At 32.0% G+C, this 26571-nt stretch overlaps 2 protein-coding genes across 2 annotated transcripts; both read left to right on the forward strand.

Moving 5' to 3' along the window:
* The first annotated feature begins 1036 nt into the window (after window positions 1-1036).
* On the forward strand, window positions 1037-4541 carry LOC134692359 (uncharacterized). Its single transcript, XM_063552814.1, has 3 exons — window positions 1037-1154; window positions 2855-3214; window positions 4120-4541. The coding sequence occupies exons 1-3, from the start codon at window positions 1046-1048 to the stop codon at window positions 4539-4541; spliced, it is 891 nt and encodes a 296-aa protein (XP_063408884.1). The 5' UTR covers window positions 1037-1045.
* Window positions 4542-18719: 14178 nt separating this feature from the next.
* On the forward strand, window positions 18720-21003 carry LOC134693164 (toll-like receptor 4). The gene has a single exon (XM_063553878.1). It carries the CDS (start codon window positions 18730-18732, stop codon window positions 20890-20892), a length of 2163 nt encoding a protein of 720 aa, XP_063409948.1. The 5' UTR covers window positions 18720-18729; the 3' UTR covers window positions 20893-21003.
* Window positions 21004-26571: the final 5568 nt, after the last annotated feature.

Consider the following 26571-nt stretch of genomic DNA (forward strand, 5'->3'; position numbering starts at 1 on the left):
ATGTTTTGATACAATAAAACATGCTTTGTCACAATCTCTTTTTTTAATTCTTTTTTTTTGTTTTTATAGTGATTAAGATTACAACACAATGTTAAAAGCTGTACCCCTATTTTTGACATTTATACCCATTGTGACTGTTTGATTTGTTCATACATGGTTGTCTAAATATGAAAATAAAATTACTATGCATCTGTCATAGACGTTAGATGTTTCGCTAGCTATAAAACCAGGTTAAGCCGCGATTTTCTTCTAAAGGAAATGCCTATACGAAATAAAGGCAACATTAGTATACCGATGTTCAAAAGTCATAAATCGATTTAGAGAGAAAAATCCGGGTTACATATTTGAACGGTGGGAATCCATCCCATCAACTTTAAGAGGAAAGAAATGGAACAACAGAAACAACAACAAACGCCAACATACATAATAACGAACTATTTGTTAACAGTTGCAATATTCCTGACTTGGTACAGGTGACAACATGGTGGATTGAACCTGGTTTTACTAAATTATAACCTTGGTACCTTTGACTACTATTCATATAATATTTGGATTTAATGTAATAAATTCTAATTTTGAATTTGGACTATGATGTGAAGTTGGCAATCATAGCACATCTCCGTATATTTTCTCTTTTATATTTAAAGTATACAAATCAATTTTGGATAAACATCTTCTGTTCAACTTAAACCATTTATAGTTCCTGTTTCGAAATTGTTTGAATATATAATGTACACATCCAATTAATTCATCTTTAAAAGACGAACCAATCTGAATTTTATATAACTACAACCTTGAGCACTTATTATTTGATTGAAGCATCTTCCAAAATTTTCAAATGTATTCCGACAAAATTTTTGCGAATACATCATCAGTTAAACAGAATATGCTATTTGGACATTAATTATTAATGTATCCTGATAAAATGCCTGTAGTATTTTCACATAGCTTAACCTAACCTGATCTAAGCTATCCACTATCTCCAAGGTTAGTATATAGAACGCTTATCTACTTCAGACGTACGCAGAAAGACACATACAAAAACATGTGGGGTTTATTACATATCGTATTCAGCTTGATCATTTGTACTTTTGTTAACTGTGAAACAACTGATAGCAAACAGATATCAGTTGCAGAAATCGAAAAGAAGCTTGGTAAGAATATTTAGTGATTTTTAATTCATTATATCGGTAGAAGTAGAAGTTTTCTGACCTATTTGATACATGAGTTGTAAATATATTTTTGAAAATCAAACAATTATAGTCAGCAATTCTGTGAACAGTCAAAAAGACGAAAAACATCATATGCATGTAAAGCAAAAACTTTAAAACAAATCAACATAAATTGTGTGTTTATCATGTTTATGCAAGGATCTTAGTATTTAATACTAATAAGATAATTTTAAGTCCACGTCTTCAGTTTGCGTTACAGTTTTTGTAATAACCTTAAATATAAGAACACAGGTGATTACATAAACTGTACTAATCTTTTTTCATCAGATGCGAATATCGACAATCAATGTCCTTCAGTGATGCTCAATGTTCTTACCTACTTTTGATTTGTTAACCCTGTACGCTAACATTTCCCAAACGAACATTAAACGACACACATTTTTGACGGTTACATTTTCTCACATCAGACACGCAAAATTGTTTCTTTTAAAATTGAAACACGACGATGACTGCTGTACCCATATTTTGATTATTTTATTGAGTATGTCTGTTTAGTTCACGCATCATTGCAAATATAGCGAAATTTGGTGAGACCGTCGTACAAAGTAAGATGTTATGTATGCGCTATAAAACCACACTTAAATCACCATTTTCTGCATTTGAAAATGCCTGTACCAAGATAGAAATATGACAGTTGTTTTCAATTCGTTTGTGATGTTTTTTGTCATTTGATTTTGCCATGGATAAGGGACTTTCCGATTTGATTTTTCTCTGGGTTCTGTATTTTTGTGATTTCACCTTTTGATAATCCAACGCTTTTTAAAAGAATGAAGCAATATAAACCAAAAAGAACAAAAAGTATAGTATTATTAGCCAAAGCCGGGCAAGTAATTTGCAAGAAACAGCAAGTTTTTAAATGTACAATTATCACATTGATTAATGAGAAACCAGTATTACAAAACTAACGAATTACAAAGACAATTAGAAAAGAGAAAGGCAATCAAAACTGACAAAATCAAACTTTATCAAGCAACGGAACGAGTGCAACAAAACTGCCATATTCATAACTTTTTATAGGCATTTGCCGCATCAAATGATTGGTTGAATCTTGTTTTTATTTTAGCTAGCTAAGCCTCCCACTTGTATGAGTGTTGTAGAATTGAATGACGATAAATCAATGGTTATGTTTTCGTTTGATGTGTTTGAGCTTTTGATTTCGCCTTTTCATTAGATACTTTTCGTTTTCAATATTCCTCAGAGTTAAGTATTTTTAAATTTCAACTTCTTTCAGAATACAGTTTTAAATTGGAACAGAAAAATAAAACATAGCCGCTATGTTCTGTTCAATTTTTATAATGTTACTGAAACAATATATGTTGGTATAAATGCCAAAAGTATAATAACTTTAATCAGAAACACACATAGGCCACCGTACGCCATTCAAAAATGTGCATAAATGTTATCAAGGTAGCAGGATTAGGATTTAGTACACCAGACGCGCGTTTTGTCTACATACGACTCATCAGTGACGCTCATATCAAAATTTTTAAAAAGCCAAGCAAGTACAAAGTTGAAGAGCACAAAGTATGATAGGTAAAACACGACAACAATTCAATAAAAATTCAGACACACCACTAACTTCCTAAATGCTTATTTCTTATTAAGTTGCACTTCTTTTCCAGAAGATGTTCTGAATATAATGGAACAGCAGCAGTTGACAATTACCAACTTACACAAAATTCAGATACGATTAGTGGATGATGTGTTCCATTTAGAAAAGAAAAATAACATTTTGTTTTTGGAAAATAAACGCATTCAATCTCTGGTGCATGGAACATATAGTTTGCGTCAGAATTGCTGCAAACAACAAAATAGAATAAAAGAAGCAGGGGACAGAAGATTGAGGACCAGAGTGACAGACAATCTTTTAAAAAATGCAAACCTGTGTATTGAAAAAAGTATTAACTGCAACAAAAAGCATGTAATTAAAAAAGAGGAAATGAAAACAGATGTTGATTTACGAAAGAGACTGCTAGGCAGTGGTATGCTACTTTTAGAGTTATATTAAATTTCAATACACTCTGAGCTGCAATCTATTTTTAATTTTTGAAATATCATTCCGTCAACGTTTTTATGCGGTCTGACATGCTAATACCGAATAAAAGAGTGCTAAGCAGGAATCAAATCGACCTATAACCCAACTCGTTTAAGTTTAATAGACAAGCCCGCCTTATCTTCTAATTAACCGAAAATAAATACTGTGTATCTGAATGAAATCAGTGGAACCAATTGTGCATTCATTGGTATATCACTGAATAAAATTAACAATTAACAAAATCTATACAATTAATACATGTGTACTATTTATTAAATTTGTACAGTTAATGAATGTTGTGTACAAGTTGTAAGGTTGTACAAATTATTTTTTTATAGAGGTATCAATATTTTGACAAACACCTTCTTTCACCAGGTGATAGAAGTTTATCTTCAAAAATTATCTATTTTGGTGTTGTACTCACAAATTAATGTTCTTCATCCTAACATTCAGCACTGTCCTCTATTATATCTATGTCTTAAATCTACAAATAAGAAGATCTGATTGGTTTAAATTATGTATATCTGTTTTACAAATATAAATATCTATGTCCACATAATATGTTAGTGTTTTATGTCAGTACTTTATGCAAACCTGTAGCATGTCGTTGTGAAATAAAACAGTGATAAGCTTAAAGACGCTTTGCTGATTTTTTTTTATCTAATACTGATAACTTGTACAAAATATATCACACTTTAAACACAACATATATATTGTAAGTTTTCGAAACATTGCATAATCTAAAATGGTACATTTGTGTTAAAATGGAAGGATGTGATGTACATTTTATGTAGTTGAACATGTAATCCTAATTAATTCTGTTGACTTACAAAAATCATTATTATATTTCAGTTTCAAGAGATAATGTTGTAGCTTTCTCAGTGTCACTGTCACAGCACTTGACTTTAGGACCTAACCAGGCAGTTCAGTATAACGAGATAATTACAAATTTCGGCAATGCATACGATTCTAGCCATGGTCATATGATAACGCCGATAAAAGGGATGTACATTATTGCAGTGACATGTTTTAATCAAGCTCAAGACACTGACAGACTAGAATTAGTAAAAAACGGGAATCTTGTAACCAGTTTCTATACTCAAGGAGACAATAGATACGCTCCAATGAGTCAAACAGTCGTCGTATCCTTAGAAAAGGGAGATGTCGTGTGGGTACGAATGTTTAACCAACAATCCTTAAGTGATCATCATCTGTATGGCCTACCAAATCACTATTACAATACCTTTTCTGGGATACTTGTATTTCAGCTTTAATTTTGGAACACTGTTTTGTCCATGTTTGACTTATTTGATTTAAACAATAAAAACAAATAAGGTTTGTGCTTTGCCTTTTTCTCGACCAAGCTTTTAAATTATTCTTTAAAGTAAACATTAAATACTATGTCTACTCTTGAATACTTATCGGGGCAATATTTTACATTAGGCAGTATGACATCTTTTGCATAACCATTAAATATCTTTGTTCCATGTAGTGGCCTTGAATTAACCATCGCTACCCACCTACGATAAATGCATCGGAATTCGGATCAGTTGATGTCAAATCGCAGAATGTTTCAACTATGCCCATTAATTTTGATTTGATACCATTTTTTAAAGTGACATCCTGAGACGGTCTGATTTCTATAGTCATGACAACCAAACTGCTTCTCCGTCTTCGTCTCAGGATGCAACAAACAATTGGAAGTATTTAACGACCTTACCTTCCATTTGTTTGTTGAATCCTGAGACGAAGACGGAGGAGCAGTCTGGTTGCTAGGACTAAAGAAGTCAAACTGTCCATTTTTACAAAACATAAACAGTCTAGAAAGGAGATCACAATCACTGTTCAGGTTCTCCAGCTTTGTTTTTTAACAAAGATGTTTCCAGTTTGTTTCATTGTACAGCTACAATGTATAAAAGGAAATTATTTATTATCGGGTATAAAAAACAGATTATCCTATGTTTTGATTGCTTCCAAAGATCTTTGTATTGTTTGGATCCAATATCTTTATATACTTTATATAGTTTATATACTTATCTTACCTGCTTCTGAATCATCAATTTTCTTAAAATAAACATTGTTCTACAAGTGTGACCCCTTTAGAAGGTCTGTTAAGCTTTTGGAAGAAATCCTTTTGCTTTTTAGTACAGTCCTCCTGATGTCGCTGATCTGTTAAAGAATTACTCGAACCCCTAAATCTTTGACATTCATCTACCACTATAATACTGACTTGTGGTCTAGCTACGATCTATCGTCTCAATGGGATCTTTGCTTAAACCTATGGCAGTAACATCGCTCTTCAAAATTGCAATATTCTGTTTTTGTATCTGATCAATTGTGATATTAGAAAACAACCTGCTTGAAACAAACAGTGAAATAACCCCTTTGCCATCTTTGTGTGATGTTCGCGCAGAAAATATCAAAAATGGATCGGTAACCATCGAGCATACTTTACACGATCAAGAACCAAAAAAATACGGATGGACTTAGTACTGTTTGTAAAGTACGATATCTGAATCATAAAATGAGCGCACTACCAAAATCATAAGAGTTCCTTATTCATAATTGAATACCAGATATTAAACTGTTTTCGAGATGACAAGTACTGCTCCTTACACCAGTCTATCGAATCATAGACGTCACGAAGTAATGAGCTATTATCGCGTTTACGTTTTCATAAGCCGCCATTAAATATTCAAGCAAAACATATGCAGTTGTCTGTTGCGCGTGTCTAGTCCTATGTAAATTCGAAGATACATGAAAGGAATCTGCCGTTCTATGTGTTGCAATATCGGCTTAGTGAAGGCACATGTCCATTTATTATCACGCAATATCACCCATAATTTTAAAACAATATATTTAATGCACAATCCAACAAACAATGACGATAAACATATCTTGCCATTCCCACTGAATTTGTTTAGTCAATACCAAAAGTTGTTGATTTGTAGCAGTGATTGATGTTTACCCGGGACTAAGAAAGTTAATCCCCTTTTTCACCTTATCCATCGAATGCTTGCTCATTGCAACTTAGTGTGTGTGTGTGTTTTCAGACAGCAGCATCATAAAAGTTACACTTGAACAGAAGAGTATAGATTTTTGGAAGAATGAAATGTCCACGTTATGATTACGAAATCTAAATCCTCGTCTGTAAGATGAACTATCCGTGTGCCCTGGTACACGCGAAATTGCTAAATGGACGTGTATCATAACCTTAAAAATAAAAAGAAACCAATTCATTATTTCATTGAATATCTAAAAGCAGTAAGTAAATAGTGAATAGTTTAAACGTTGTTGAGTGATTTTTTTTACATTTTTGCACATCCGTAAACCCTGAACATGTGAAATATTCATTTCTGATATTTTTACATGTATGGAATATAGCCACCAAACCTGATATTTTTTTTCAATGAAAGAAGGTAAAAGAAAAAAAAAGTATTTTCGAACTGAAAAACACAGCTATTTTAGATTAAAAAAAAACCATGGCCATCTTGAAAAAATGATATGTTTATATGGTCAGTGGTTTTTTTCCGTGCAAACTGGTTTTATCAGGTGTGATATAAAACTGCAACAGAAACATTGGATTACAAACATAAGTATCAATTGTATCCTGTCTTTACTAAGTTCTTATCTAACATTTATATGTGAACTTACCTGTCCTAAGTCAGGAATCTGATGTACAGTAGTTGTCGTTTGTTTATGTAATATATACGTGTTTCTCGTTTCTCGTTTTGTTTATATAGATTAGACCGTTGGTTTTCCCGTTTCAATGGTTTTACACTAGTAATTTTGGGGACCTTTATAGCTTGTTGTTCGGTGTGAGCCAAGGCTCCGTGTTGAAGGCCGTACTTTAACCTATGATGGTTTAATTTTTAAATTGTTATTTGGATGGAGAGTTGTCTCATTGGCACTCACACCACATCTTCCTATATCTATTTAATCTTACTGTTTGCACTTCGCTTTCTCGCACGTCATTTTCATGTCATAATCAGGTGAATTACGTACCAACATCAGAAAGTTTCCTGTTGCTCTTTAGATTGCAGAATGGATTTCTTTCAGGCACATTTTTTGGTATTAGTATATTGGTTATATGGAATAATTCATTGTTCAAATGCTGATGAAGTTGAATCTATTGCAGACGTGAAGAAGGTGCTAGGAAATTAGTTTTTTTTTAAACTGGATTATTTGAATGACATAAGCATGAGAAACATACATCCATTGTAATTATCTAAATTGGACGATTCTCCGATTCAAAATCAACAAAAAGATACATCATACATGTCACTTGTATAGTTTGTTCGTGTTATTCTTTGCTTGAACGTCACTTCATAACATATATAATTTAAAATCTACCTTTTTGTTAATTCTCAGAGGAGGAAAGTGGAACAATTAGAGTCTTAGGTTTCAACTTTCTCATCGGAAGAACATAAGGTGGATTTTGTTATCCTCGTTTTGTTTATTGGCTTCCAACATGTTATGGTCCAAAGGTTCCTGAAGACGGTTACTCCAGAACAGCTGCATTATATCAATTTTTCAGAACTAGGTCGATACTGCCAGTGTTAAACTACTAGGCCGTGAGGGTTTATTCTGCGCAGTAGACAACTTTTAAAATTGTTCATTTTCAGGTTTAAAATCTTTAATATGTTTCAGGATGTTCGAATATCATCAAACAAACTTTTCTTTCAGCGAATTTTGTAACTTTTTTAATGCATTTCTTTCGGAATGAAGGAATTCATATGAGTAGCCGGAGAAAGCAATTTCTGCTGTCTTGTTGTTTTTACATCATGTAATACGTTGGCCTTCAAAACGTGTATGCACGCAATCTTTTGAAATGTTTGAGTAAATAAATAAGGGGTATGATTGTCAATGGGACAACTATGCACAAGGGATTAACTGGCAAAGATGAAAGTAATTATAGGTCACGAATACTGTAAAAAACACTTACATGCAAAATGTAAAACGACAACCATCGAAATACGGGCTCATGACAAAGGGCAACGTCTTACACTTTCACGGCAATATCCTTTTTGAAAGATTGCCATATTTGTGTTGTATCTTCATTCATTGTCATCGTTTGACCATTTTTAATTACTATTGAAGGTACGATAATATTGTTGTAAACCATTCGTTCAAGAATATCTGGAAAGAACACAGATTCATACAGTTTATGTAACACATTGTATGCTTTATTATTTGTCAGGTTTTACATAATTTGTCAATGATAATTGAGGGCTAGTAAACTTACTGCATGTTAGAACGATCTAATGATCATTTCTATTTTTTTCGTAATCGGTATAGACTGTTGAAAGGGCGTCAAATATCGACAATATCATAGTATATACAAAATAGGAGACCTTATACATGAGATTGTTATATATTTATATATATCTAAAACTTAATGTTTAACTCAATTTAATCCAAGGCAGGGTATTGAATGAAGTTGCTCACCTAAGATTTGAAAACAAAAACATAAAGAGTGACAACAACTTTCTACAAATAAAGCTGATGAAACTGGACAATTCACAGACAGAGATGTTACACAAATTCCGCAATGTCGAAAAGAGCAATAAAAATCTCCACGAAGAAGTGCAAAGATTGTCAGTTCAAAATGAAATCTTGAATAACCTTGTACGACGACAGTGCAGGGACAGAAACTATAAAGACAAAGATCCAAACACGTTGCTAAAAAAACTAGACAAATGTCCTCCTAGAAAATTATCGAACTCCTTTCCCGCCAACATAGCTACTCAAAGTCGATATGCATTGCGGGAAAGAAAATCGCCGATAGAAGAGTGTTCCAAAAGGCTGCTATTAGACAGTAAGTCTGTATTATTATCGTATTTATGAACATGATACCCTTTTAAAAACATTATTCTAGATTTGTAGCAATTTGTATCAATATAATACAATATATATTTCAATTAATTGTTGTTTAATGTTAACAAAATACCTTGTTTAATGATAAACCCGCATAGTGTTTAATTTTTCGTTAAATGTTGTACTTTATCGAATTTGTCCTCGTGCATTATTCTGTGCATTACTCAAACCGATAGTTTTCTCGTTTGAATTTATTTACATTTGACATTTCGGGGTAATTTATGACTAAATATGCAGAATGAGTTTTATTCATTGTTGAAGGTCGTATATTTATCTATAGTTGTTATTTTCCTTGTCGTTTTATCGTTTATGGAAAGTTGTCACATTGGCAACCGTATCACATCTTTTTTTTATATTCTCAATAGAAAGACATCATATCATACATTAAAATAAATGCATTTACCAAAGTAATGTTATGCATGACGCTTCAGTACATTTTCAAACTATTCTTATTTTCAGTTCAGTTGAGTTCCATATTTTTGTGATTTTTCTTTTTTCATTGTCATCCTCCTTCTTTTGCGGCTTTAAATTGACATTTGATTCAACAATTTTCATTTGTCTACACCAGCCCAGTAGTCAATGCTGCGGTGTTGTCATGAATATCAATGAATACAGTTTTACAAATTTACTGCTTGCAAAAGTATGAATATTCTAATTACTAAGGATTTGCGTATCCCTGGAATGGATAACCTTAGCCGTATTTTGCACAACCTTTTTGGAATATCGGATCGTAAAATAATGCTCTTCAACTTTGTACTTGAATGTCTGAGCTTCACTGATGTATCTTATGTAGACGAAACGCGCGTCTTGTATATACAATTATAAGCCTGGTACCTTTGATAACTAGTTACAACAATTCATGAGGTATGCACATACTCCACAATTATACATAACTATGCATATTAATATGATATTCAATATAATTGCAGTTCCGACTACAAATATTGTTGCATTTTCTGTTGTCTTGGATCATCAAGTGACACTGGCACCACTTCAAATAGTCAAATACAACAAGATACTTACCAACGTCGGTAATGCTTATGATCCAAGGATCGCTCATGCTTATATTCCTATCAAAGGAATATACTTGGTTGCAGTTACGATTTTGAATCATATTCATGAAGATATACATATCCAGCTGGTTCGAAACGACGATCTTCAAGTAAGTTTATACTTGCCATCTGCCCTGTCATACGGTTTAATGAGCCAAACATTAGTGCTGTCTCCTAAAAAAAACGATCTTGTTTGGGTCCGTGTTTTCAACAATAATATATATGTTGGACATAGACTTTTTGGAAAACCTAATGAATTATACAATACATTTTCAGCAATCCTTCTATTTCCTCTGTGAGACTGATTTCTCGGTTACTATTAAAATAAACCATCACGTATTTTACTTTTTTATTTAAAATCGTTTATGATTTATGTCATTGAAGTATTCGAGCATCTCATAGTCATAGTTGTATCAACATGTGTTTTAAATTATAATCCTGGTACTTTTGATAACTATTTACATTATTTAGACTTACTATTTCATTTTTTTCGTGCGTGACTAATACATGTACAGTATATAAAAATGGCGAGGCAGATTCACCGAAATTTTTCATTTGGTTTTGATAACTATTTTCTCTTAAAAAATTGTTTTCATTAAAATGTATACATAATTACTTAAATATTCATGATATCCAATGAGACAACCAAGTGAACACAAGAGCAACATTTTGGAATTTTATGACAGATATTTTTATGAGTGTTGTGATGCGCGCTGTAAAGAAACATCGTCTCATTTGAAAGATCATCAGCACAGTTAATTAACTACACATGGCAACCGAATGTCAGTTTGTCTATGATAAAAAAGACAACTTCTCGTAACGTAACTCGGGAAAGTTTTTCCTTGAATAAATACATTTCGGTGACATACACATAAGTATAAATATTAGAAAATGTGTATCTTTCGTCCAATCAAGGTTGCCTTTTTTCTATTCGTTTCAATCAAACAAACAATTATAGTCATGTTATTTTGAAACTCAGGTTTAGCTTTAGGATGCAGTTGTGTCAGTTATTTTGAGACGAGGAAGTCACCTGAGGTAGTCATTGGTTTATTATATTTCAATAACGAAGCAATTATTTTTAATTTTTGTTTGGTAAATATGTGCCAAAATCTATTCTTATGAAAATTTAACCGCAAATACTGTTATATAAAAAAGTGTTTATATAGAATTATCGTCTAAAACATATTATACGTTTTGAAAACAATTGTCCGACCCTAACGTTGCACTGCGAACATAAAAATTTATACGCATTTTTGCGCCTGTCCCAAGTCAGGAGCCTCTGGCCTTTGTTAGTCTTGTATTATTTAAATTTTAGTTTCTTGTGTACAATTTGGAAATTAGTATGGCGTTCATTATCACTGAACTAGTATATATTTGTTTAGGGGCCAGCTGAAGGACGCCTCCGGGTGCGGGAATTTCTCGCTACATTGAAGACCTGTTGGTGACCTTCTGCTGTTGTGTTTTTTTATTTTGGTCGGGTAGTTGTCTCTTTGACACATTCCCCATTTCCATTCTCAATTTTATTTTTTACAGAGTTTGTCTTTAGTGCCGTGTGGAGGCAGTAGAGTGCCTCCCCGTGCTTCAGGTTTATGCTCTTATAATATACTAGATTATGGAGTGTGTGTCCGAGCGAGAACTGCTCTAGTTCATTACTTTAGGAATGTTTATCAAAAAGTAGTATTTCAATATTCAGCCCCATTCTACATATGTATACTAATTGGTCAGCCATCAGTCCTACCCTGATATACACTATCTTTTTCGGGTAATTAATACTGATAGCGTTTGACATTTTCAGCTAACAAATTTATCACTTTTACTTAACTTAATTATTGTATGCTGGTTCATATTCTGGACGCCAATCTTTGCTCCTTTATTATGTAATTCACTAACAAAATAATTATGAAGCTACGAAACGGAAAAATACTAAATACTAAACTTGTTCAAAGGGTATCTACACGTCTCAATCTTCAAAATCGGTTATCTAAAAATACTACCATCGCTAACATTTTTAACAATAAAAATCGTGGTTACCCTTCTATCGATAAGTGTCATGCCAAAAAATGACTTACATGTCCCCGTCTTTCCACCAACAATACGGTAAGGTCCACGTTTAATGGTCGCACATTTTCTTTAAATTTTGAAACTGATATTACTTGAAAAACAAACAGTATTATTTATTTACTCACATGAAACAAACCGGGATGTGGTATTCAGTACGTAGGAGAAACTGGAAGATATTTATCAAAACGCACTCAAGAACATCTGTATCGTTTTAAAAGACCTAATAAATTCAAAAGTATCATTTACCAACACCTTAAGAAGCACAACCATCCCTTTAAATATTTAGCAGTTCAACCTTTAGAAGTAGTAAATAAGCAGCCTGGTGAATCGCATTCAAAGTTTGTACGATCACGGAAAATAATTGAATTAAATTGGATTAAAAAACTACAGACAGTTTACCCTCTCGGTCTAAATGATAATATCATGGGAATTGGTAATATATCTAGAACCAATTCCGTTAACATTTTGGATATTGTTTCTAAAACTGTTCGTAAAAACCGTTCTCACGGTTGTAGAACAAATCGCAATAAAAGAAAATTTCGGGCCAATCATACCAATATTTCGGACCTAATTTCTATTTCTAAAAACAACGGCAGACATTATCTGTTAACAAAACTCTGTTCGTTACCGGTTAATAAGTTAAATAAAATTTTGGAGGATTGCAACACAATTTCATATAGCAGTCCTAAGTATGAAATTGTTCAAATTATTATGGCATATTGTTATTCTAAATTATTTCCCAAAATTGATCGCCCTGAAGATTATAAAAAACATTTTATCAAAATTAAGTATGTCAATAAAGGCTTTGATTTTGTAAATATTGCCGGTATATTTAACGACCATTCTGTTAAAGAACAAATTCCTGGATATTTTGACAATACTGAACTTCCTCTTATTTGTTATATTTACAAGAAATCTACCCGGAAATTTGTGTTTAATTATAGTCAATTGTGTAAAGATGTTAATATCAGTGAAAATACACCTACTTCATGTAATTGCAGTAATTCCGAATATATTTATGGACCCATTTCCCATGTTATAACAGGAGATCTTAACATCGTTCAAGACCGAGAGTTAAAATCATTTCTCAGTAAAGGACCTAAATATCGTCCCCCGTCAATTATTAATTGGAATGAGCGTCGTAATATCATCCACGACTCACTCCATACTTACTGTATGAAATGGATAAAACGGGAAAAAGCTGACAAAAAATCTTTGGACTCTTTTTTTAATTCAGTAATGAAGATAGTTGATATACGTATTCAACATTTTAAAGAACATTTTACTATTCACAATAACCACAATAAACCTATTTCTCGTATCAAACATAAACTAATAGAACTAGCCAAGGAATTTGTTTTTGTCCCGGCCGATAAAGCTGCTAATAATATTATTATTGTTTGACGTAAATTTTACATTGAGGTTCTGAAAAAGGAAATCACCAATTCACCAACATTCCAACTGACTCCATTTTCAGAAAACGAAATCTGTAACAAACATAAACTTTTAGCCACCGCTTTACAAGCAGAGCCAAATACAATGAAAGTCCCAACTATGTATTGGCTTCCGAAGCTACACAAAACCCCTTACAAATATAGATTTATTTCGTCTTCAAGCCATTGTTCAACTACTAAATTGTCTATTAATCTTACCAGCACACTTGGTACAATTAAAAACCTTATAATAAATTGTTCAAATAAGGCCTTCGCAAATAGTGGAATACATTACTTTTGGAGTGTCAAGAACTCGTTGGAAGTACTTGATAAATTGCATGCTTATATTGGTGATTTTGAATCTGTTCAAAGTTTTGATTTTTCTACCCTGTATACCACATTGCCTCACATTCTCATTAAGAAAAAATTCACACACCTAATTAAATGGGCATTCAAAAAATCAGAATGTGAATATATATGTTCAAACTCTTTTAGGTCATTTTTTAGTAGCAATAAACAAAAAAACTATGTTAATTGGACATGCTTTGATACTATATATGCCCTGGAATTTTTACTAGATAACATTTTTGTTCGCTTTGGGGATTCCGTATATCGTCAGATTATCGGAATTCCAATGGGGACTAACTGTGCACCACTTATTGCGGACCTCTTTTTGTATTGTTACGAGTTACAATTTATGACAAAAATAAGCAAAGACCCATCAAAAGAACATCTGATAAACAAATTTAATAATACTTTTAGATATTTGGATGATATTTTGGCTATCAATAATGACGACTTCAGTATGTATATTAATGAAATTTATCCTGGTGAACTTACTTTGAATAAAGCTAATACTAACAATGACCACTGCCCTTTCCTCGATCTTGATATCTTTATCACTAACGGAAAGCTGAATACTAAAATTTATGATAAAAAGGATGATTTTTCATTTCCTATCGTTAATTATCCGTTTTTAGATGGTGACGTTCCCTTGTCACCATCTTACGGTGTTTATATATCTCAACTTGTACGATTCGCTCGTGTATGTAACAATGTTTTAGATTTTAACGAGAGAAATTTATGTATTACTGAAAAATTATTACACCAGGGTTTTCGATATCACAAACTAGTCAAAACATTTACTAAATTTTATCATCGGTATAAAGACATCATTCGTAAATATAGCTCAACATGCAGACTTTTTATACGTTCAGGTATTTCGCATCCAATTTTTTATGGAAATATTCTTTATAAAGCACAAAGGTGTCAGTATTCACCTCATAAACTTACAAAACCTTTGAATAGACTTATTAAGAAGGGATATAATTACGATACTGTTGTCAAGTCATTAAAGATTGCATATTTTGGCGTTAATATTGAGTCACTGATAAGGTCTTTGCGTCGGAACTAAACACATTTATTCTAAAAACAGTTGTTGGCATGACACGGGTTATGTTCTTCTCATATATGTTATGATGGTATGATACTAAACCCCTTACGGGAAGGATTGTGCCTGATGTTCATATGATGAAATCATAATCTTTCAGTCAGTTTAATTGAAGTCTGGAGCTGGCATGTCAGTTAACTGCTAGTAGTCTGTTGTTATTTATGTATTATTGTCATTTTGTTTATTTTCTTTGGTTACATCTTCTGACATCAGACTCGGACTTCTCTTGAACTGAATTTTAATGTGCGTATTGTTATGCTTTTACTTTTCTACACTGGTTAGAGGTATAGGGGGAGGGTTGAGATCTCACAAACATGTTTAACCCCGCCGCATTTTTGCGCCTGTCCCAAGTCAGGAGCCTCTGGCCTTTGTTAGTCTTGTATTATTTAAATTTTAGTTTCTTGTGTACAATTTGGAAATTAGTATGGCGTTCATTATCACTGAACTAGTATATATTTGTTTAGGGGCCAGCTGAAGGACGCCTCCGGGTGCGGGAATTTCTCGCTACATTGAAGACCTGTTGGTGACCTTCTGCTGTTGTGTTTTTTTATTTTGGTCGGGTAGTTGTCTCTTTGACACATTCCCCATTTCCATTCTCAATTTTATAGATTATTATTTCATGTATAGCCGTGATAATAACTAGTATACAAAATAGAGCAACTTGTATGCATCACTTTCAGCTGTACGACAGAAAGTGATAACTACTGGAAAAAATACCCTATAACATTCTTGACGTTGTTATGCATTCGTTTGAAGTGATTGACATTTGGTGAGTAAGGGACTTTTCGTTTTGAATTTTCGGCGCAGTTTGGTATTTTAGTTAATTTACTTTTTAATACCCCAAGAACAAGTTTAAAGTATTATTTGCTTTGAGTCTGATTTAAACGATTTGTTTATTAGCGAAACTTTCTAATTAAATACACAATACACAAAGTCATATAAAACTAACATTAAGTACCGGAAATACAGGCTAAGGAATGGGGCGATAAGCATGCGTATACTAGTTATCAAAGGTACCAGGATTATAATTTAAAAGTACGTCAAACGCACGTTTCGTCTACATACATATACATGCAAGATTCGTCAGTGGCAATCAGATCCAAATTGTTATCAAGCTGAACAAGTACAAAGATGAAGAGCATTGGGGACCCAAAATTAAAAAAAAGTTGTGTCAAATACGGCTAAGGTAATCTATTCCTGGGATAACAAAAAATCCTAAGTTTTTCAAAAAATACAAAGTTAGTAACATAAGTCAATTATCATGATTTTCAAAATACTATCTTTTGTATAAAAATAAGGAGGTGAAGTATAGTTGCCCATGAGACAACTGTCCATCGAAGTACAAATATAAAAAAACAATCAAAAGACATGCAATTATACGGCCTTCAACAATGAGAAAAATCTGTACCATGTGGTTGGTTATAAAAGACCCTTTCATGAAAAATATTAAAAAAAGCAGTGAAGAAAAATAACGTACTCATTTTCAATAAAAAACAAATTGGCGAAAAAAACAAATACGCCAGACATGTGTCTTTTTAATAACAAACAATCCATAGTGAGCCTAGCCTTAGTTCGCTGAAATAGAGATAAACCTGTGTTTTATATATTCTAAATAATAAGTTATCAGAAAAAATTCACGCAAATTTGTTGACATGCATTTTAAGAAAAATGCTGTATAATATATGATTTTTACACGTTGAGATTTGCTGACTTGATTTAAAATCTAGAATTTGGATGGTCAGCTAAAACATAATACATCAGTTCACCAGTATACACTGTGTGATAGACCGACCAAATGTTATCACTTTTTTATATCACCCTTCATTTGGTGTATATATTTACGCGGAAAATAGATAACAGACAGCAACTACAAGAAAAACGTTAACACTTGCATTAAATGTAACTTAATATTCATTGATTATCCAATGAATAAACAACGATGTTAAATTTACATGCATAGATATATTGCAGCACATTTAAGCATAAAAAAAAATCAAAATTTGCAATATATTTATCAACCATACCCCTAGTTGAAATGCATTTGCAACTGCACTGATCGGACATTTACATGACTAATTGCATAGAGATATACAATAAAACGTGTAATGCTGGTGGAAGGTACTGTAGCATGAAATTTCCGGCAACAAAAATATTATGAAAGTTAATATGTTTCCGTATTAGAGCTGTTTATACATCACACTAATTAAACACATCGAGGAAGTTTGTTAATGTGCCATTTATATTGACCATGCGATTTCCGGAAAATTTTGGAATTCATAAATCAAAGTAAATATATTTCCATATTAAAAGTGTTTTATAAAACACAGTAAAAACACATCTAAAAAGTTCGTTAATGTGCAATTCAAAGAGAGGTATGTTGCGTGTTTCATTTTCTTCATTTCAGGGACAGGAAAATCTATATACTGTCTTCACCCACTAGAATTTAGACTCATGTGAATCATATGTAAAATTCAAATGAATATCAGTTGAAATGAGCTCATACGTGAACTGATTTCACATCAATTTCATATGAGTCTAATGTGAAACTCATGCAATTCGCATAAAGATTCTCTGAAGTATTTCACCTGAAATTCAGGGTAATATTTTCAAAATAAAGTTATTCAAATATCATTTGAATTCTAAAATTTGATTAAAACATGAAAACTACCATTTGTTTTTTGTCAAAGTTAAAATGAATTTCATGTTAAAATTTTCATAATGTGGTTCAAGTGAATATTTTGACGTAAGTTTCACGTATAAGTTCGTTTGAAGTGAATCTCACACGAAATTTATGTGAAATTCACTTGAGGAAAATTTGTCTTAATTTTTTTTATTAAATACTCTTTGTGTAATGAACTATAGTACTAGATTTAAATGGATTCATTTTTTATTTAGAAATGTTAACGCCGATAATCAAAACGGACATATATTCCTTGCAACAATAGCAAATAAGCTATTAAAAAAAAAGTTGACAATACAATTTGTTATCATGATTATAATTATGTTCATTTGTAATGAAGCATGATCCGTAATTTATTTTCACAATATGATAATGTTTTGAAAAAATTGAAAAGGTAACCATTCAAATAAGTTAAGGTGAATAACATTCTGAAATCATGTTTAATTAGTTATCAAAAGTACCAGGATTATAATTTTATACGCCAGACGCGCGTTTCGTCTACATAAGACTCATCAGTGACGCTCAGATCAAAATAGTTAAAAAGCCAAATAAATACAAAGTTGAAGAGCATTGAGGATCCAAATTCCAAAAAGTTGTGCCAAATACGGCTAACATTTATGAGAGGATAATTAAAAACAGAGGTAAATACCACCGATTTTTAAAAACTTCATGTAGATTACAAAAATTGAAAACAACGCGTTTAATAATTTGTTGCGTCCGAAGCGCTTTTCTGATTTAACTTCATCAGAAACGCTCAAAGCCACACATTTGAAATCCGAATATGTATAAGTACCGAAACTTTTGAAACCGTTTAAGGTACTAGGAAATATTGGATTTTAACTGTCAGCGCATGCCTTTGCGCATCGGCATAATTATATCTTTAACTTTAATGCGTTTAATAATTTCAATATGACTAATTATGTTTCTCATTTCAGTATTATTGTTGTTATGGCGTTCCTCCAATGGATACATTGGTTGGCAATATTGCATATCGTACGATATGGTTTGGTTAATTCAGACAATTGTGAATTTGACAAACGATGCCGATGCAGTCTTAGAAACGATCTCTTAGCCTTTGATTGTTCAAAAAGTGGGAAAATTTCAGTTCCAGCTGTTCCAACAAATGTGTACACTTTCAATGTATCCAATAATATTATTTTATTAATTCGGAATGGCACTTTCAAAAATCTTGCTCAGCTAGTTACTCTCGATTTGTCTTCGAATCGTTTACAAACGATAGAACCAGATGCTTTCATTGGTCTTCACTCATTGAAACAATTGATCTTGCAAAACAACAAATTGCGATATCATCAAACTGTATTTCCAGCTAACATCTTTAGACCATTAGTCAGTCTCCAGTCTCTTAATGTCCAAAACAATAGTTTGAAATATGATCAAACATTTCCGGATGATATCATAGCTGATCTTGTAACCTTAGAGAGTTTGTATGTTGATGCCATCTTTGTTACTCGGGTACTATCATTTGGTAAAGGCTATTCCCGACTGCAGAATTTGACAAAATTATTCCTTGGGAATTGCTACTTGACTGAAATTGACAAAAATACGTTTGTAAATGTTCCCTATTTAGAGCATTTACAGATTTCGAAATGTTCGATTAGAGTTTATAATCCGTCTACAATGCAAAGTTTGTACAGAATGAAAATTCTGAATTTATCATACAATAAGTTGGACTTCAATGGATTTCAAAACTTGGTGAAAGATACAGAGAAAATGACACTCTTAGAAACTTTAATATTAACTAATTCATTTCCAACCCAAATGAATTTACCTAAGTTATTGTTCTATTATTTGGATGCCACTAAAATACGTGAATTGTATCTTAACAAGAACTTGTTTGTAAATGCCACACCTGAAGTTAAACATATAGAAAGACTTCCAGAAACGCTCCAATATTTGGATTTTTCAAATAATACACTTATCGACTGTCGCTTTGATATGCCCAGTTTAAAACAAATGAAAATGCAGCATAATCTACTAGGTAGATTTGTAGCATCTGAATCATATGCTCCAATGATCGAAAACGATACAAGCTACCTACTTGAAACAGTGGATCTATCTTTTAATGAAATTCATACACTAAAATGGTCAGTGTTTAATAACCAACTCAAATTAAGGATTATTAATTTAAGTAACAACTTCTTATCGGACATTGCTTTTGACATTTCTCAATTAACGAAGCTTGAAATGCTTGATTTATCCAACAATAATATAACAAGCATATCGAACATGCAATCAAAGAAAGCAATTAGCAACTTTTCAATGCAGTCAGCATTCAAAGTAGATTTATCAAATAATCTTCTTGAATGTGTATGTAAAGAGGCAGTATTTCTAAGATGGATTCTTAACCATGTAACTGTTTTTCATAACATTGATCGTTACACGTGTAAACTCGATAGCGGAAACGATGTCAATAGAAATTTTGTTCACAATGCTGAACAAGTTATCAAAGGATGCAGAGACTACACAATTTTAGTAATTTGTGTATCGCTGATTTTATGTTTGGCCATTGTAGCCGTTGTTGCTGGTTTAATTTATCGATATCGTTGGAAGCTTCGATATATGTATTATATGACTAAGAGCAAATGGTATCGATATAAACCCCCTGGTACCGAAGGCCAGTACAGATATGATGCCTTTATATCGTATTCTGACAGCGAACAGAATTTTATAGTTAGAGAGTGCATTCCAAAACTTGAAATGGAAAGAAACCTAAAGCTTTGTATTCATCAGAGAGACTTTATACCGGGAGAGGAAATTACCGTGAACATTACAAGTGCCATTCATGACAGTAAGAAAACGATTTGTATAATTACAAGATCATTTTTAGACTCATATTATTGTAATTTTGAATTCAATATGGCTAGGATGGAAAACATTTATCACAGAAAGGGACAAAACATATTATTTTTAGTGTTCTATGAGAAGATCCCAGCAAAGGATTTATCTTTAGTTATGTTAGAACTTATTCAAAAGCATTCCTATATTGAATACCCTAATGAAGAACAAGGCAATGAGTTGTTTTGGGACAAGATCAAAGAAGCAATAGAATGACTATTAATTATTCTTATATATATATAGTAAAACATATGTCCTTTTGACACGTTATTGATGTTGAAAACTTATTATGACGTGATTGTTATGGGAAAATTTAAATAGTCAAAAATTAATGCTGAATTGTAGATGTTTTTTTTTTAATATAATTATAACTGTTATGCGTCTGATGTTTAGTTCATTTGTTCCAATGGCCAAAGTAAGCTTTTCTTATCACTTGGCATCCGTTTTCCGCCGTCGTCGTCGCTCGTTAAATTTTACAATAATTTAGTAACAGGTTTATAAAATGTGTCCGATGAGCCGGCACACCAACCAAGATGACTAAAAATAAAACAAAAGTGTAAAATGCGGATTTGAGCTTATATCGCTGAAATTAAAGCATTAAGATGAAATATATATTATATGAGTTTAAACAGTTTTTCGGGTCAAGATTTATTTGCCCTCAGATTCTCAGACATATCGAACAACCCGTTGTTGGGTTGCTTTCCTTGAATTGATAACTTAAAAAAAATGACATTTCGCAGTTTTTGGTTATTATCTTGCATATTATTAGAGATATAGGTAAAATGAAAACAGCAAAGTAAATTTACAACTGAAGTCAACATGAACATATAGTCAATTAACCCATAAAGGAGTTAGTGTCCTTCAGAGGAAATTTTTTTGACAAGGATTACTTTTTGTTATATCACAAACATCTTCTCCTTTAATTTTGTAACAGCTGAGAGAAATAAACCAATGTTGGCTACAATCAGCATCAGAATATCGAGTTTAAAAACAAATTGTCCGATGACCCTGTCTGAAATGGCTAAAATTGGAACATAGGGGGAAATACAGTTTTTACTTATTTGTCTAAAACTAAAGAAAACGTATAACGGTAATCGTTGTTATATTTCATTCATTAATTGTATAACAAATATCAGTTTAGCAGCACAGGCTCCTTCTGGATTCTAGTTGTTTTAGGTATGCATGATCGGAAAACACCATAATATATCTATCAACTTTAAAATTTCAAAACTAGACACAGTATTAAACACCATATACAAAGTAAAATCACAAAAATACTGAACTTCGAAGAAAATCAATTCGGAAAGTCCATAATCACATGGCAAAATCAAATATAAAAAACGCATTGAAACGAATGGACAAGAACTGTCATAATCCTGACTTCGTACAGGCATTTTCAAATGTAGAAAATGGTGGATTAAACCTGGTTCTATAGCGCTAACCCTCTCATTTAATTACAGTCTCATCAAATTCCGTTATATTTACATTGATGCGTTCTTTAAACAGACACAAAAAATAAAATAGTCAAAATATAGGTACATCAGTCATCATCGTATAACAATTTTAGAAGGGACAATTTAACAGAACACAAAAACATCTACTATCTACTATCTATATAATATACATTTTTTAAAAGCTCTGCTTTGTCTTATTTTATTTACTGTATATTGCATTAAATAATAAATATACTGATTGCACGTACACGTACTCTACATGTTACTTGCTGTTGTTTTACATACATTTTTGTCATTGTTTCATAGATTCGCTTGATATTCCCCCGTTGGAGTTAAACACCAGAAAATTTGACATTTAAAAAAACTTTAACTCTGCACCTATCCTAAGTTTTTTAAATGTTTTCATAAGTACCATTGGCAAAGTTTTTTTTATACATGTATTAAGTTCAACAACACGATAACATAACACTGCACTTATTCATCTAAAACAGAAATACAGGAAGTAGTATTTCGTATACTTTTTTTCACATGGTACATGATAGACCGAACATTTTTGATTTCCTATTTAATCATATATGCATTTGATCATATATGGTAATTGCTTGTTGCGGAAACAAACAATGACTAATATATAAAAGGGAATGATGCAATCAATGGTTTGTACTTGAATATATTCAAACAAACTTGCAATAACGAAATGTTGCAGTGTTTGATATTATAAACATATCACAGCATGGTTAAAAAAATTAAAACTGACATGTGCATGACTTAGAGTGCAAGAACTTCAGATAGACGAAAACACCTTCAAACAATCGACGACTCGGTTATTTTGAAAAAAGAAAAAAAGTAACAAAAAATACCACAATCTAATATGAATTCAAAACGGAAAAATTCTTATTAAATGGCAAAATCCAAAGCTTAAACACATCGAACAACTAAAAAAACCTGTCGTTTTTCTGACTTGATAGTCATTTTATTTCGTAGAAATTGTGAACTGATCCTGGTGTTATAACTATTAAGTATCTAAAAATAGTCTGATGATTTAAGTCTTTTTCAAAGGATTTTTGTAGTTTGTTCTAATGTTGTGTTGAAACACCACTGTCCCAGATTTGGCGGTGAACCCTCACAAACATGTTTAGCCCGTCACATGTTTATGTGTCAGGACCAAGTATAGATTTAAAAAAAGGAAACGGTTGAGGATAACAATGTCGGTTCATAACTTATTGCCTATATGCAGGTATCACATAAATGTTAGCCATTAAAGTGCGAGGTATGGCATGCCACAAAACCAGGTTCAACCCACCATTTTTATTCCCCTTTAAAAATGTCCTGTACCAAGTCAGGAAGATGGCCATTGTTATATTATTGTTCGTTTCTGTGTGTGTTGCATTTTAATGTTGTGTCTTTTGTTTTCTCTTATTTTTGTGCCATTAAGATAAGACGTGGAACGGTACTTGTTTATCCCAAATTCATGTTTTTGGTTTAGATGTTATATGTGTTATTCTCGTGGGATTTTGTCTGATGCTGGGTCAGTTTCTGTGTGTGTTGCGTTTCGGTGTCGTGTCGTTGTTTTTCCTCTATAATGCGTTTCCCTCGGTTTAAGTTTGTTACCCCGATTTTGTTTTTTGTCCATGGATTTATGAGTTTTGAACAGCGGTATACTACTGTTGCCTTTATTTAGTACAGTTACAAAAGTTATGTGATGGAAACTAACAAAGGCAACACGGAAGTCAGATCTTTGCCAAAATAACGATTCCAGTCTATATTGTATGAATTCACTCAAATTTTCACGCATTGAATGATTATATCGGATGTTTGTAAAACTTAAAGCACAGTTATTTTTTTTTATATTTATTTTATTTTATCAAAACACAATACATAATCATGATAATATACAAAGGTATATACATTATTCTGTACAAATGCATGTAATACAATTACATATAGTTATAATTAAGTTAATTTTAATACTTCTTACAATTACTTAATTTTCTAAAGAACAGTTTGAGTTTTCTGCTGCAAACTAATTTGTCTTTTTTTGTTTTATTTCTATAGTAAAAATGTGAAGAAGAAGAAAAAATTGATAGAGAAAAATCAAACAAAAAATCTAAAATTTACCAAAAATAAACAAAAAAAATCCAAACAAAAACCAAATACGAGTTTGACATTTTTAGGGAAAAAAAGAAAAATTGGTCATCTGTGGTTTGCTCTATATATTACTGCCATTATATGGTTTCTGATTCAAGAAAGATGGAAAGTAAAGAGCCAGATTTATAGGTTTCTTAGCAAATTTTAAAAACAAAAGTCTAATGTATTTGTGTGATTGTTTTCAAAATAAATACAGAAAGTGCCAGCTATTCCATTCTCTCTCAAACTGTTCTTGTTAGCTACAGTTTTTTCAGTACAGTACAGATTATTTAACTGATGTTTCAGTGCCTGAAGTAATAGAACTTTTTTCAAACATCGACCTGAATAAATATAATATTTAAGACAAAGCAATATCTTATTTTGTACAATACAGATTCTAACATCATAAATACCGAATACAAAAGTCTTATAATTACAGTTTAGTGTTACGTGTGCTGTAGATGAAGTCAATGTATCAAAAATGTCTAACAAAATTTGTACTTCTTCATATTCCCACAATAAAGGTATAATTGTTTCTGGTTGTATATTACAAAAAGTACAAAAAGGCTTTGAGCACGTTTTATCTTTTCCAGGAAATAATTAGTAGTCAAAATAAGTGATGTATCCGTTATTGGAACCCCTGTTCTCTACTATTTTTAGAAGTTTTAAACGGAAGTGTATAAATGAGTTTCATTTCATCATTAGTGACACCAAATTTTTCCATAATTTTCATTTTATTTGTTGGTTCCGTAAGATTTTTTCTCAATATGAGGTACATATCTTACAAAACTTTTTTATGTTTTAAAAAAAAGATTTTATTTGGAATGTTTGGGTTTCAATTTCAAATTGGAGATGCAGCATTTTTAACAAAATGTTATGAATACTGTTTAACACAATTATTTGAGCCATAATATTTCAGAAAATCTGTACGTATTTGATTCACCTTCTGGAAGTCAGCCAGAGAAAAAAAATTCTCCGGCTTCATCTAATAAATCATTTACAATGTGTACACCTTTGTCATACCAGTCTTTGTAGAAAACAACATCATTTTCTATTTCAATTTTCTCATTAAACCATAAAGGCATTTTCAAAAAATATTCCCATGTATATTCAATATTTAATGCAACAATTTCTTTCTAGGCACTCAAAACATCTTTCCAAAATGGATTTGTGCATACATGTACATTCATACAATCTTTTATGTTTTGACACCTGTATTTTCTAATAAATCAGAATCAATCCCATAGAAAGCAAGAGTTTCCTGTAATTTTTCATTATTAATCAACCGTCTTACCAATGTACATTCCAGTGATTTTATGAAATGTTTCAAACAAATCATTTTTAGACCCCCTACAAAATAATCTTTCACTAATGTTTCTCTCTTAACTTTACCAACTGGTTTTTGCCCAACAAAACTATAGAACAAGTTATGAAGTTTTTTTTAATAAATCTGGAGTCTGGATTTGGCAATGATGAAATCAGACGGATAAGCTTTGGTAATGCCAATGTTTTTACCACTGTAATACGCCCAATTGGAGTAAACCTATTTGCAATCAAAAAAGTAAAATTACAATAAACTCACTTTGGATTTAGAACTTGAAACTCAAGAGACCTTTTTTAATTCCGATATAATAAAATTAACGGTACCAATGTTCTTGCACCAGATGCGCATTTCGACAATTCATGTCTCTTCAGTGATGCTCGTGGCCAAAATATTTGAAATCCAAAGCTTATAAAAAAAAATGAAGAGCTATAATTCAAAAGGTCCAAAAAGTATAACCAAATCCGTAAAAGGAATCAGAGCTTTGCATGAGGGAGACACATTCCTTAATTTATAATAATTTCTTATATTTTCTAACAGCAAATTTTAATTACACAAAAAATCCGTATTGTCATGCTATATAAATTGTCCATATTCTCTAGAATCATAACAAAGATACAACACCTTTAGTACCAAATGTCTTTTAAAGTTATAGTGCAGTGAAACCTTTGTAAAACGAACCTGTACGGGACTAAAGGTTTTGTTAGGGTTTGGCTAATGTTCGGTTTTATCAGGTTCACAACGCATACAATTTGAAATGACGGTGCATAAGAACATGTTTGGTGTATACAAGTTTTCAGTTTATGCAGGATTCGTTTCACTGTATCAGTCAGGCATGTTGGCTCAATTCGATGGCTATTTATTGATACACCAGCAGAAGAGCCATCATAATTCTAGAAAATAACATCCCATTAGGACACCCAAATGGTGACTAGGAATGTGGGTACTTGGTCTTCTCCCGACCGGTATTAAAACCCTTGTCAAAGTTGGGTG

The sequence above is a fragment of the Mytilus trossulus genome, chromosome 12, assembly GCF_036588685.1.
Source record: "Mytilus trossulus isolate FHL-02 chromosome 12, PNRI_Mtr1.1.1.hap1, whole genome shotgun sequence".
Classification (NCBI taxonomy): domain Eukaryota; kingdom Metazoa; phylum Mollusca; class Bivalvia; order Mytilida; family Mytilidae; genus Mytilus; species Mytilus trossulus.

Excerpts from the sequence above, each read along its gene's own strand:
- LOC134692359 (XM_063552814.1), top strand. The coding sequence starts at position 1,046 with ATGTGGGGTTTATTACATATCGTATTCAGCTTGATCATTTGTACTTTT. Across the intron at positions 1,155-2,854 it reads AGAAATCGAAAAGAAGCTTG|AAGATGTTCTGAATATAATG; the intron begins GTAAGAATATTT and ends CTTCTTTTCCAG. Across the intron at positions 3,215-4,119 it reads AAAGAGACTGCTAGGCAGTG|TTTCAAGAGATAATGTTGTA; the intron begins GTATGCTACTTT and ends ATTATATTTCAG.
- LOC134693164 (XM_063553878.1), top strand. The coding sequence starts at position 18,730 with ATGACTAATTATGTTTCTCATTTCAGTATTATTGTTGTTATGGCGTTC.